The sequence below is a fragment of the Panthera uncia genome, chromosome C2 (assembly GCF_023721935.1).
Source record: "Panthera uncia isolate 11264 chromosome C2, Puncia_PCG_1.0, whole genome shotgun sequence".
NCBI classification, from domain to species: domain Eukaryota; kingdom Metazoa; phylum Chordata; class Mammalia; order Carnivora; family Felidae; genus Panthera; species Panthera uncia.
Window position 1 is genome coordinate 126276667 of NC_064810.1, and position 15242 is coordinate 126291908.

At 36.7% G+C, this 15242-nt stretch overlaps 1 protein-coding gene across 3 annotated transcripts in view; it reads left to right on the forward strand.

Moving 5' to 3' along the window:
- The window catches only part of TOPBP1 (DNA topoisomerase II binding protein 1), a 61568-nt gene that overhangs the window by 22770 nt on the left and 23556 nt on the right, over positions 1-15242 (forward strand). For all 3 annotated transcript variants that reach the window (XM_049628805.1, XM_049628806.1, XM_049628807.1), the window contains 4 exons: positions 2803-3014; positions 4469-4755; positions 11232-11405; positions 11494-11609. In XM_049628805.1, coding sequence (XP_049484762.1) covers positions 2803-3014; positions 4469-4755; positions 11232-11405; positions 11494-11609 — 789 coding nt within the window. The remainder of the gene's footprint in view (positions 1-2802; positions 3015-4468; positions 4756-11231; positions 11406-11493; positions 11610-15242) is intronic.

The window sequence follows — 15242 nt, forward strand, 5'->3', positions numbered from 1 at the left end:
ACAGTGCAAAAAGATTAGAAATGAGTAGTAGAAATAGAAAATGAAAAGATCTTATTAACTGGACATTTTAGAACTGTTTTTCATAACTCTTGGTTCCAAGAGGAATTCAAAACCATTTATATACCTAGAAATCATTATCAATCGAATGGTAATAAGTAATTCCAGTGCCTAGATTGTGATGTTAAAAATACCATTTCCCACTAAAAGAAATTAAAATGTAAAGAAATGATTAAGTTCACAAAAGGTGCCAGTAAGTCTGGAATATGGTCAGACCAGATAGCAAGGACTACTAAGGAAGTTGTGTGCAAAGGACCTCCACTAGCCAAAGACAGGAAAATTTATGTGTCACCAGAGATCATAATGGCAGTGAATGCAAACACTTCAAATAATATTAAATGAAGACTTTATAATGACACCAAAGAAAGCTAATTGGTCATGTTGAAAGATGCTAGGAAACCAGCTCTTTTTTCTTTCTTTCTTTCTTTCTTTCTTTCTTTCTTTCTTTCTTTTTTTTGTGAGAGAGAGAGAAATGAGGGTTACTCGATGTGGGGCTTGGGCTCACCTGAAGCAGGACCAGCTCATTATTTTGAAAGTGTTAGATAAAGAGAAAGGATCAAGTATTTATCCAGTCTTTCCTAAGTAATCGGTATCTAGAGTACCATAATAACGGATAAGAGAATTTCCCTTTCAGAGGTATTCCAACAAATAAATGAAGGATAGGGTTATAACTCATAATATCATATATGATATATATGATAGCATCGAGCCTTGAAAATCAGTAATCACATAATAAAGAGGAAAACAGACATTATATGTCTCTTAATGTAGAGCATAGTGCCACCTTGAAGTGGCCTTACCACAGTGATGTGACGTCAGTCTGATGAAGCCTCTAGATTCAACTACTGATTCATAGGAAGTAGGAGAGTAGTATGTTAAACTAGAGCATAGAATGCAGTCAGCAAAATCAGACTTGGAGATAACCTTATGTTATAAATAATACAGTGTCTTCACAAATACACATTAAGAGGATAGGGAAAAGGACGAATCCTATAAGCTAAAAGACCAAAACAAGCAAACAAACATGTAGGGTGCCTGCGTGGCTCAGTCAATTTAGCATTAAGACTCTTTGATTTCAGCTCAGGTCATGATCTCACAGTTCATGAGGTCAAGCCCCATGTTGGGCTCTGTGCTGACAGTGTGGAGCCTGCTTGGGATTCTCATTCTCTCTCTCTCTCTGCCCCTCCTCTGCTTGCGCACTCGCTCGCTCTCTCTCCCTCTCTCTCTCAAAAATAAACTTTACTTATATAGATGTAGTGTTTAAGGATGCACTCTGTGATAAAACCTAGAAGGTAAAGAGTGATTACCATAAATATCCAAATAGTGGCTACTGTTATTAAGAAGGGAGGGATGGTGGGGTTGTAATTGAGTAAGGGACATGTTGGAAAGGTTCTGGAGTGGCTGGTAAGATTCTGTCATCTGATGTAGGTGGTAGATACAAGGGTTTTCACCTTATAATAATGCTCTAAATTATATATTTCCTTTTTTGTTGTGTCCTGCATTTGAATTATACTAAACAATAAAAAACGTTAAAAAAAACCCTGAAGTTGCATGGGGTGCGTAGGAGGCTCAGTCAGTTAAGCATCCAACTTCGGCTCAGGTCATGATCTCACGGTGCCTGGGTTCGAGCCCCACGTCGGGCTCTGTGCTGAGAGCCATGAACCTGGAGCCTGCTTTGGATTCTTTGTCTTCCTTTCTCTGCCACTCCTCCACTTGTGCGCGTGCGCGCTCTCTCTCTCTCTCTCTCTCTCTCTCTCTCTCTCTCTCAAAAATGCATAAATACTAAAAACAAAACCCTGAAGTTGTAGAAAATCTAGAAAGTAACAATAGCAAAAGAATGAGATCAGACTCCATGAGGTAGACCAAAGCAATACTCAGAGAAAAATGCAGTAAAATGGCTATGTAGGAAACTAATACACAGAAACCATTGACATTCATACAACCAGTTAGAAAAGCTAATGAAAGCTAAGGTTACAATGAGAGATAAAATACCAACAGATTTAACATGAAACTTGGAAGACTTATAGAAGCTTAGAAAACTCTATTAAGGGAACAATAGAAAAGATACACATGTTCTTGGAAAGAAGATTATAAAGTTTCTATTTCCCCTACATTGATATATAAATTTAACATCCCAGTAAAAGTGCCATCCAAAGTTTTTAGGGAGGGCAATAAGCAAGCATTCTTAATTTCATTAGAAAAGGTTAGAAGCAGAAAAGTTGTGAGCACACATTGGTCTCTGTGCTGGGCATGGAGCCTGCTTGGGATTCTCTCTTTACCTCTCTCTCTCTCTGCCCTATCCCGCCCCAAAATAAATAAACATTTTTTTAAAAGGGTATCAAATGAGATTATGTGTGAAGATGCTTTGGGAAGACATAGTGAGCTAGAAAGATGAGCAGTCAGTTAAGCATCCAACTGTTATTCATAACCTTTCTATGCTCCCTAGTTCCATGCCTCCTTTTGGGAAGAAAGGCCAAGGTGGGTAGGTGAGACTAAGGAGGTAATTTTCCTGGTTAGTTCTTGAAAGTCTAGTTTAATTTGCTAATGTTATTATAAAAAGTTTTATTGTAGCAATGCATTTTTACCTTAGAGTAAGCATTTGTAAGAGGATTCTTAAGTGTATCAAATTTTTATCAGCAAGTATGATCTTAGAACGGTAACAACAGTTGTATTAGAAACTTTCTTCTTAGTTTGCACACTAGTTGTATATATGACCATTTGCTTTTATTTAAATATACTTTTCAGCGTTCAAGAATACTTTGTTCGCAAATCCAATGCAAAGAAAGGCATGTTTGCCAGTACACATCTTGTATTGAAGGAACCAGGTGGTTCTAAATACGAAGCTGCCAAGAAGTGGAATTTACCGGCAGTCAACATATCATGGCTATTGGAGACTGCTAGAACGGGAAAGAGAGCAAGTGAAAGCCATTTTCTGATTGATAAGTCAACTAAAGAAGGTTAGTACTTTTGTTCTTTTGTATGTATTTTTACAATTTGATGGTTCCTGGAATATGAATGTGCCAAAGCTTGTTTTTAGGAAAGTTCATTGAGTTTTGCTTTTCACATCGCGTGTAGTGCATATGATGTTGAACATTCCTTATCGGTTGGCAAAATAAACATGTTCATAGCACAGATGTTTAATTTGTATCTGCTCTCCACTGTAGGTACTTTCTGAAAGCTGGAAGATACAAAACAACCTTCTAGCGATCTAGGGTCTCAACGTTTGAAGCCTTAAGATGTGGGCTCGGATCCCATTTACTGTTCCTTCTGTGGCTCACACTGACTATAATTCATGTGCTCTCTCTTCCTCTCCTCTTCGGACTTTTACATCTTTTCTCTAGCCTACTTCGTGCTTACCTCTTCATCCTTATCTTTCAGTTCTCAGCTGGAATGTCACTTTCCCTGGGAAACTTCCCTTAATCCACCAAGTACAGCCTTTGGCCAAAACTCCCTTCATTATGCCTTTTATACTTCTTATCCCAATATCCTAATTCTAGTTTGCTTTTGTGTCTTCCCACTCATTATAAGCTCTGAAAGGGCAAAAAATATGCATGTCTTGTGCATTATATATTTTTCCTTGGCTAGCACTGGGCTGGCATGGCCTAGCCATCTAATTGTTTTTGTTAAATATTGAAAAAAGATAAGCGGATGGAAAGACACAGTAGCTTCTCTTCTAAGGTGATGGCATCTCTGTGCAAACTTCAGGGTCAAATCAGTATCTTGGGATTAGCTCTCAGAGCCATTACTTACCCATACAGACTGGAAATTTTACAACTGAGGCAAAGTGATGTTTAGGACATATTAAGATTTCACTAAGGACTTTCCAAAAACTCCACTGTATTTGTTAACTCAGAGTACACATAATTGGGATTTTTTTTTTTTTTAACTCTGCCATTGACTTAAGATGACACTTAGATAATTTTTGGCAAATTGTGAGCTTTATTGAGAATATTTCAAGTTAAACAAGATGAAATAGAAAATTTCATTAATTGTTTCAGCTGATGTGCTTTGTCTAATTCAACATAGATTTTAATACATCATTTTGTTTTGTTTTGTTTTGTTTTTGAAAAGTGGGCATATGGGGTCACTTGGATGGTTCAGTCTGTTAAGCATCCAGCTTCAGCTCAGGCCATGATCGCACAGTTTGCGCATTCAAGCCCCATGTCGGGCTCAGCACTCTCTGCCCCTCCCTCTCTCCCTGTCTCTCTGCCCCTTCCCCCCCCTCACACTTTATTTTTCTCTAAAAATAAACGTTTAAAAAGTGGGTATATATAACTTTGTGGTTTAAAGTATACTTGAGAATTCATGTGAAAACTAACAAGGTATAAAAGATCACTTCAGGTGTGTCTCTTTAGAGACAGGTGATGACATTAGTAGCTTACATTTGTTTCTTTTCGTTTTAAATCTCTAGAACAAGGTTTGGAAACTGAAATAACAAACAGGGTGAACGTAAGCCCAGATACTGCAGAGCATCCTGTCACACACCTGGACACTCACAGGAAAACAGCTGTTACACCTTTAGATATGAACAGCTTTCAGAGTAAAGCTTTCCATGCCGTGATCTCCCAACACACCAAACAAGTGTCTGTGTCCCCACCAGTAGGACAGCCACTTCAGAAGGAGCCCTCCTTGCATCTGGATACACCATCAAAATTTCTGTCCAAAGACAAACTCTTCAAGCCTTCCTTTGATGTGAAGGTAACGTTCATAGAAAATGGTCCTGGAGTTAACAATTTCATAGTGTATAAAGTTAAAGCTCCAAATTCTGCATCACCTCTAAAGTTTGTAGTAGTAAGTTTTGTAGAGATATTGGAAGGTAGATTCATGTTATTGAGTCCCACCGTATACTCAGGGTTGAGATAACAACTGGAGGTAAAATGGTGTGAAATCAGGACTGGGTTCAAGTCCTAGATCTGTCATGAACAGTGTGACTCTAGACAGATCATTTGGCATATCCAAGCATAGGTTTTTTTCTTTTGTACAAAGAGAATATCACTTGCCCTGAAAACTCACAGATTTATCATAGGATCAAATGAAATGGTGTGATGAAATAATTTTATAAATCCTATAAACACATTGCTACTTATGTTTCAATTCTAGCAGTGCACTTGGTGCTTGCTTTCTGAGAATGTGTCTATTACCACCTTATTTTGCAGTCCTTTCCCTTGAAAAGATGAGTTAAATCTGCTTCTTTGTTTGATCTCCTGAGCACTTGGAGTATGACACCCTTTCTAAAAAAAATTCATGCACAAATCAAGAGCTCATCTGACAATAATTGGTTTCCTTTTATTCCCCAAAGATGATTTTCTTTGTTATTCCTTTAACAGCTGTTGGCCTTTCAAGTGGCTATTCCAATCGTTGTTTATGATTTTTTACTTTTTATCTATGAACCTTTGCACAAGTATAGTTATTACTCATATATTAGAGTTTGCTGATAGGGTATTAAGAAACAACATTCTAATAATTTTTACTGGTGCGTTTTGGAGTAGGCTTATAAAGTTTACAGGTTGTTCATCTTCAGAAAATAAATATGCATTGATATTTGGACAATTTTCACCAAGCAAAACCTTTGCTGAGATCTCTTCTAAAGTAACATTTTGTACTGTGATTAGCACTGCTTGTTATGCCTTAAGAAATAGAGGAAAACCACTGGTTTGATATCTGAGATCTAGAATCAGGCCTCTGCTTTGTTTCCTACTTCTTTCAGCCTCTTTAGGCTCCATCATCCCCATCTATAAAATCATGAGGTGTATTTAGATGGTCTCTCAGGTCTTATAGCTCACAGATTCTTTGAATAGTAAATGAAATGTTATTAGTAGGCAAGACAATAGAAGAAATATTCCCAGTCATTGAGACGATTCTTCTTTAGATACCTTTCAGAAAGGTACAAAACACACTCAAAGGTTTTATTGTTTAGAGTCATAGTTTACTTAGCAATGTTTTTCTCTTTTTTGGGGCGGGGGGGAGGTTTGGTGGTTTTTGGTGATAAAATAGTGCTTCATCTTAAAATCAGTGGTTCTTCACATTGACGTAACATGGTATATTGAAATTGTTGCTCTGAAAACAGAAGAGCCCATGGAATAATTACAAAATTGAACATATGTTAGGCCTCACATTTTAAAAATCTCCTATATAAACTTAACTTTTAATTGATATACATCAGAAAAGTACAACAAATGTGCTGCTAAATGAAGTCAGAGTTAACAGCTGGGAGGCCACTGTATATGTTCAGAAAGAGATCACTGCCAATGCCATAGAGCCTTCCTCATGCTGCTCCTCCTTACTGTTTTCTCCTTACTTCTAACACTGTAGCTTTGTTATGCTTGTTTTTGACTCTTAAATATGTCGAATTATAATATGTATTCTTTTGAGTAATTTTTTTCCTTGAGCCTTCACTTGAAAGCTGTGTCCATTTCCCTGTAACTGCATTTCATTGATTTCATAGGTGTGTAACATTCCATTATATGGACATGCCACAATTTACATATCCATTCCACTGTTGGTGAGCATTTAGGTGGCTGCTAGATTTTTGGTGTTACATAATGTGGACATTCTTGTGCATGTCTCTTGGAATATGTGTGCATGCATTTCTTTTTGATATATGCCTAAAAGTGAAATTGCTGGGTCATATTTCAACTTGAGGGGAGACTGACAAACTGTCAAAGTGGTATACCAGTTTATACTCCTACTAGTAATGTTTGAAGCACCCAGCATTCCCCATCCTTGCCAGCGAGGAATTATAAGTTGAGGTTTTTCTAACTTTTCACTTGGAAATAATTTCTAACTTACAAAAAGTTGCAAAATGAAAATACTAGAAGGAATACTCATATACCAATTGTTCAGAAATGGAGTTTTCATTACTTTCCAAATGGAAAGACTTTGTTTTTAATTTCTTATTACATTGTGATCAGAGTGTTTATTTCTGTTTCATAGAACTTACTGATTTTTTATGTGTATTCCCTGTCATATCAGTATATAATAACATTTCTTGATTTTTGAGAACATTTTGTGAGAAGATATATTCTCTATCAGGGATAGTTTTTGCTACACACACACACACACGTATACACACACATACATATATACACACACACACACACACACACACACATATACACAAACACACACCCCTGAAGATCAGACTTTACTGATTATGTTGTTTAGTTAGATCCTTTATAGTCTCTCCTAAATTTTTTCATTTAACCCATCTCATAAGTGGTATTTTCAGGTTTCCTAATATGGCGTGTTTCTTTTTTTTTCTTGCATCACATGTGGTTTTGTTTTAGATAGGTGATTGCTATGTTAATTAGTACATAGATATTTGTAACTGTTGGTGTAACTTGGAATGTGTCGTTTGTCTCATTTAACACTTTTTGGCTTGTGAAGTCTACTTTGGTATCAGGATTTCAGTCCCCGCTGTTTTATTTTCTTTGCCTTATAAATCTGTGCGTTCCTTTATTTTGGCCTCTTTGGATTGCTGTGTTTTAAATGTAGAATTAAGCATAGAACTGAGTTTTGCTTTATGAGCCATTTTGAAAATTATTCTCTTTCAACTGAGGGACCTAAGCCCTTTCACATTTAATATGATTTATATTTGGTCTCAATTCTGTCATATGTTGTAATTATTTTATATCACGTATGTGTGTATACTGTGTGTTTCTTCACATATTGTGTCCTCTGTTTTGGGATTTTTTTTTTTTTTCTTTTCATATTTAGGAAAGGATTTGTTAGTTTTATTCTTATGGGGCCCTTAAGCCCCCTTCTTACTTAACCTTTTGTCAGTTTTAAATTATGTTTTGACCCCTACTTATTGCATCTGTTGCAGTCAATGATCTTATTCTGTTTCTCCATTTTCTCTCTTCCACTGTTTTTAGTTATGTTTTTCTACTTTGTGAGGAAATAAAATGTTTATATAGTTTTTCAACCCATGGCCCGCACCCTTGTTTTAATCTTAACCCTACAATCAAATACGTGAAAGGCTTTCTGTCATCTTTTGGTAAGATGAAATTCATCCTCTAATAGAATACTCAGGAAGGTCACATGTGTGTAGTAGTTCCTGAGTTGTGCACATTCAGAACCTTTACCAAGGCTTTGATTATTCAACAGGTTGTAGTGTTCTTGGTTTGCATTTTTGTTTTCGTGAGTTTCCTGAAAATGCTGCTCTGCTGCTTTTCTTTGTGTATATTGTTTTTGAAAATTCTGATGCCAGTCTACATTTTTTTGTAAGTTATTCCATCTTTTGTGCCTGAAGGCCATGTGGAGTTTTCTTTTACAAGGATATGTCTAGAATACTGATCATTCTCCATCAGTTTTCCCTAGAACATAGCAGGTTTTTAAATGTTTGGAATTTGGATCCTTCTCCAAATGTTTGGTCTGAGAGATAAGAAGAATGGAGATGCCAGTCAGCTGAGTTGAATGGAATGGATTGGGATCAGATCAAGAGTTTGTATTTTGGACACATAATGTTAGAGATGCCTGTTAGATATCCAAGTACTGTTGTCAAATAGGCAGTTACATGTAGAGCTTGAAGTTTGGGTAATGATCTGGACTAGAGAAAGAAATTTGGGAGTTGAGGTTTGTAGGTAATATTTAAAGCCATATAAAATTTAGATGCCAAGAGAGCAGGAGAAGAAAAAAAGTCCAGGAATACTCTCAGGGGTTCACATTTAGAGGATGAAACAGCAGGGGCGACTGGAGAAGGAGCCACCAGTGAGGGGAGAGAAAGCCTGGAGATTGTCTTAGAGGTCACATAAGAAAGTATTTGAGGAAGTAGGGGTTAACTATTCAGATGCTGCTGAAAGTCAAGAGAGGTAAGAATCAAAAATTGGCCATTGGATTTAGCATTATGGAGGTCAGTGGTGATCTTAACAGGAAGAGTTTTGATGATGTGGTATAAGTGCAAGCCAGTGTAGATTCATACAGGAATGCAGAAGTTTGGAGACATTGGATATAAACTATGCATTTGGGGAATCTCACCCTGTAAAGGGGAACCAAGAAATGGGGTGGTTGCTGTAGGCAGAGTAGAGTTAAAAGAAGGTTGTTTTGTTTGCAAGATCGAAAAAATAACTGTGTGCCAATATGGCCAATCTAGTAGATCCAGTTGATGATGCAGACAAAACGGGAGAATTGCGAAAGCCACATCTCTGAGCTGGTGTGTGCTAGGAAGTACCAGAAAGCAAGCAGTGTTAATGGCACAGGTGCAGAAAGAAGGTAGATGTGGTATGGGAGGTTCTGATTTTTTTTTTTTTTTTTTATGAAAAATCCTTTGAATGCTATATAGAAACCTTTAAAAATTTTTAGCAAATAGAAAGCCTTACCATGTTCTCACAAAAAAGATTAAACATTGTAAAGATCTATAAAGATAATATAAATCCTATTAAAAATGCAAGCAAAAAGAGTATTAAGAATCTAAAGAATAACTGAGGGTAAGCACTAGCCCTAATAGTTATTCATACATCGTATGAAGTTGCAGCAATTTAAGGAGTGTGTTATCACATGAGTACTCAATACACAGGATTACACCCATAGTTAGGAGAATGTATTATATGATAAAGGGGGCATTCAAATCAGGCAACTGGTTAACATCTGAGAATACACTTGGGATGAGAACTTAACCCTTACCCCTTATATCAGAATAAATTTCAGAGGATTAGATATTATTTACATACACAAAATGAAGGCATAAAAATTATAGAACAGACCTTGAGAGAGTCAGTTTGTTTTTCAGTAATCCCACCATTAGGAAGTCTTTTCTAACTATAACATATACCCTTAAGAAAGTAAAGGATTCTGGGGTGGCTCATATGGTTAAGTGTCCGACTTCAGCTGAGGTCATGATCTCACGGTTTGTGAGTTCGAGCCCCACGTGGGGCTCTGTGCTGACAGCTCAGAGACTGGAGCCTGGTTTGGATTCTGTGTCTCCTCTCTCTGCCCCTCCTCCACTTGTGCTCTGTCTCTCTCTGTCTCTCAGAAATACGTAAATGTAAAAAAAAAAAAAATTTCTTTTTAAAGTAAAGAATTCATGTGAATCTGACAGCATTAAAAGAAATTCTCCACATTCAACTGCAGATTTTACAAATGTGCAATAAAAGTATTTCAAAATTCTCCATGGCAAAAATTTGACAACAAATTGGAAACAAATATATGTATATCTCAGTGGGTATGTATACATATAAATTTATGCAAATATTTAGGCAAGAGAATAAAAAAAAAAAGACAAACCAATAGGAAAAATGGGCAAGAGCTAGGAAGAGATAGCTGTCACAAAAACTTCAATAGAAATATTATACATGCATAAAGATGTTTAATATCATTTGGTATAATAGGGTGGGAAATTAAATTTTTTTAACCTGTCAGATGGGCAAAAAAGAAAAATCTGATTACCCACTGTGCTGTCAAGCATGTTGGGAAACATGCTTCAAGGCTCATGAGAATGTCAACATTGTTATATAAGTTTTGCTTAAATGTTTCCCTTTACTCTTACATGGGAAAAATGGTGTGTGTGCAAGGTTGTTCATTGCATCATTATACTGGCAAAAGATTGTTAATCTAAATATTCATCAGGAGAGCAGTGCTAAATACAGTCAGTCAGCTGTCTGCATGGAATACTATACAGATGGGAAAGAGGGGCAGCAGCATGGGCCCCTTCCCATGAGGGAACTGTGGGTGGCTTGGGAACAGGAATATATTTTGTTCCTTTGAGGATTTTTCACCATTCTCAGCTCAGTCTGACTTATTAACCTTATAGTTCACATCTTGGTTATATCCATCTTTGTTTATCTGTTCCCTTCCCTGTTTTTTGTTTGTTCATTTTGGTTTTGGGTGTCCTTAATTTTAACTGCACCTCCTAGTCTAAGATTTGGCCGAACATGGGTAGCACAGCTGAAAATGTGTTTGTCTCTTTGAACCCATTTGTTGGACAGTACAAAATTATTTTTCTTTATTGTGTTCAGATGCAGATAATATTTCATTTTTTTTGTTGTTTGGAGGAAAACTGGAGGAGGCTAAAGCTGTAATCCAGTTAATTTTGAGGATTCTCCTCTCTCTCCTCTCTTTACCTCTCCTGTTTCCCTTTCCCTGTACTGTTTGCGTTCCTCTTCTTTTATCTCTTCCCTTGTCTCCTTATCTCCTCTTCCTCTTAACCTTTCTTTCCGTCTCCCTCACCATACATCTAGGATGCACTTGCAGCCTTGGAAACTCCAGGAGGTCCCAGCCAACAGAAAAGGAAACTGAGTACACCACTTTCAGAAGTCATTGTCAGAAACTTGAAACTTGCTTTGGCAAACAGCTCCCGAAATGCTGTTGCTCTTTCTGCCAGCCCTCAGCTGAAGGATGCCCAATCCAAGAAGGTAGAATTAGATTTCTTAGTAAAAGCAAGTTGTATGTAAAATATTTCAAATAATAATAGTTGATCAGTTTCTTTTATTTTCTTTCCAGGAACAGGAAGAAGCTCCAAAGCCACTTCACAAGGTAGTGGTATGTGTTAGTAAGAAACTCAGTAAGAAGCAGAGTGAGCTGAATGGGATTGCAGCCTCTCTAGGAGCAGATTACAGGTAGTTGACACAACTTTCTGTTTGGTACTGTTATTGTCTGAACTTATAGGAAAACCTAAAGTTATTGTGAGCATCCACAAAGGAACATTTATTTTTCCTTTTCCTGTATTGTATTGTCTACAGTCTCCAATTAATTTTTAATTTACTACATCCTTGAAAAATACCCTCTTCCATATCAATTCACTTTGATATGTGTATTTCATAGGGTGTAATGCACAAATATTTGAGAACCTATTTTGTGCCACTCACTATGCTGGAAACTTGGGTTCCATGAATTATGAATACAGTCTAGAAGAATCCTTGTCTTTAAGGAGTTTATAATCTAATAATACAGTTAATGAGATGAGGTCTGAGATTAAGCATATTTTTAGTAGTGATTTTCAGAGTAGAGCCCTGTGAGTAGTGCTAAAGTATTGCTACGCTCCTGAATTAAAGTGGTCTTTTTTTAAGGATGTTTTGATTTCTATTCATTGTTACTACTTTGGAGACCTGGGTTATCAGATCTGCCCCTCCTCCTGACAGCCAGGCTAGAGACAGGTCTCTAGCACAGATGGTGCGTGTGCCAGGGATCGAGAGGCCCTGGCCTATGCCAGGCAGTCCTGGGTTGATCGTACTCCACTGTCTGCAGTGCTAGCTTTCTTGATCGCTTGTATCCAACCATTTGTGGCAGCATAATGATTGGCTCTTCAAGTAATAGACAGTTGGAGAAATATGTTTGGCTTCATCTTCCCTTTGGTAAGTCTTGTTTTAGTTAGTTTTCTGATAGATTAGATTGGGAGAATATAAAAATAAAAAGTATCTGGGATAGTTATAAGCATCTTAATGTATTTAATGTATCTGTTGTAGAAAAGAAAAGCTTTTTACTTGTTATTATTTGTATTACCTGTTTCATATGTTACTATATAATCTTATCGACTGTATAATTACATGTTACAGTATTCGTCTTCCCTTTTACCAGTTGCTGAGTTCTTAGCATGAGCCAAGCTTTGTCTCATTTCATTCTCACAAAAGTCCTATGAGGGTGTATATATTTGTCAAAATTGAATGCTTTCTTTATTCTCTTTGGATGTGGACTTGATATAAGATGTAAAAGGAACCTATAGGACTTGTGTTTTAATAAGACTTAAAATGCCAGTCCTCTCAGTGTGAAAAGTAGAATCTATTCTGAAATTCCTAAAAAAGATATAACTGATTTAAAGTTTGCATTAAATCTATTCCTGAAAGATTTCTCAGACTTGGTGATAAAAGAGAGGGAAGAACACTTTAACATGTAGAGTTTACAATACTTAATCCATTCTCAAATAAAACCGTCCTAGAAGTTCCCATCCATAAGCTAGAACAGAACATCCTGAAGAGATCATGACACAGCCTACCACTGTAGGTCTAGACCAGATCTCCTCAGCATGTCATAGCATTACCTCTACTAAATGGATTTCACAAATATAACTTAACTACTTTTGTAATTTTATTTTTTTATGTTTATTTTTTGAGAGAGAGAGATAGAGCGTGAACAGGGGAGGAGCACAGAGAGAGGGAGACAGAATCCGAAGCAGGCTCCAGGTTCTGAACTGTTAGCACAGAGCCCAACACGGGGCTCAAACCCACAAACTGTGAGATCATGACCTGAGCCAAAGTTAGACACTTAACCAACTGAGCGCCAGGTGCCCCAACTACTTTTGTAATTTTAAAAACTAAAAGTCATCAGAAGGCACGTAATCATAGGATATATATTTAATATGTAAATGCCTGTGCCTGATGACACTAGAAGAAAACAGAGTATTCTTATGTTTGCATACATATGTAAAATCACTTCAAACGCTGTAGCCACAAGGCTGAAACCGATGTAGAGACTCTGATACCATGAGCAGCATTTCTGTTGGTAACAGGACTTTACCAAGAGTTGTTCACAGTTTGGCAAAGTTACAAATTAAGCAAAGTACAGTCCTCCATCAATTACTTAGTTGGATGTTTGGTATATTAGTGTATATTAAAAATGCAAAAACAAAAAAAAAACACTTGGGCTTGTAAGTAAAACAGGCTTCTAGACTCATCTAATTATAAACAAACTTTTTTTTTTTTTTACATCTGTGAATTTGTGTCAAGACATTAGAAAATCATGTAAGACATGGGATAATTGTATATATAACTATACTTCAGGATTTCTAGCATCCCTCGACTTTACTGAATGCCAGTAGCACCCTCCATCATATAAACACATTATTGTAACAACCAAAATCACTCCTACAAATCTACACAATAGCTTGTAAAGTAACAATTTTGCTGAAAGCACTGATCTAGACCAGAGGGTGGATCACAGCATGCCTATTAGTTTACCTATTATCTGTGGCTGCTTTCATACAAGGCAAGAGTTGAGTAGTTGGAAAAAGAGATTTTCGCTGCAAATCCTAAAATAATTATCATCTGGCCTTTTAAGAAAAACTTTTTGGGGCACCTCGGTGGCTCAGTCTGTTGTGTCTGACTCTTGATCTCAGCTCTGGTCTTGATCTCAGGGTTGTGAGTTGAAGCCCCATGTTGGGCTCCATGCTGGGTGTTAAGCCTACTTTAAAAAAAAAAAAAAAGAAAAGAAAGTTTTCTAATCCCTGGTCTAAACCATTTATAACCATTGAGAGTCTGTCCTTGAAGGATCTCTGAGGACTAAAACCCATAGTTTCTCTATTATCACAGTGAGTAATGAAGCAAGATGAATCAGGCAAAAACATTCTTCTATTTTTAAAATTATTTTTATGATTTATTTACATTTGTATTATTTTCCCTAACATCAGAAATAGGAACAACCATTAGAAAGACTAACAACTCGCAGTGCCTGGGTGGCTCAGTCAGTTAATTGTCCCAACTCTTGATCTCAGCTCAGGTCTTTATCTCACTGACAGCACACAGCCTGCTTGGGATTCTCTCTCCCTCTCTTTTCTCTCTGCCTCTCACTGGGCATAAAGCCTACTTAAAAAAAGAAAGACTAACAACTAAATTAGGCAAGGTGTTCTTTACTATTATTTTTAAGGAAACACAATAGAGTAAGAAATAGAGATGTTTATAATATAATTTAGAAGGAAATATGCCTTAATTAATTTGACTATTTAAAAACCCTAAAGATATATTTTTTTTAAATGTTTGCTTACTTTGGGAGAGGGCACGCACATGAGAGAGAGTGTGGCGCAAGCAGGGGAGGGAGAGACCGAGAATCCCAAGCAGGCTGCATGTTCATGGAGCTGTCACAACTGTGGGATCATGACCTGGGCCAAAATCAAGAGTCAGATGCTTAACCAGGGATATTTCTTAGTTAGGAAATGGAAAGTATGTTAAGTGTCCATAAAGAGAAAACTCTATTTAACTTTGGTGATTTTATGCAGAAATATAATTTTACTTTCTCTTTGGCTTTTACTTGATCTTTTGAAGGGTGGCACGTATTTTACAATTTTTAGATTACTTTCCTAGATCAGGAAATTGTTACCTGGGAAGAGTCAGGAGATTGTAGCATTATGTATTAGTTAATATGGGTTTTGAAGTCAAAACTACCACTTACTGAATATCCTAAAACATGTTACTTAATTGTGTCCTTTAGTTTTCTTATCTGTACAGTTTTAATATAATAATATATAATAATACCAGCGTGTT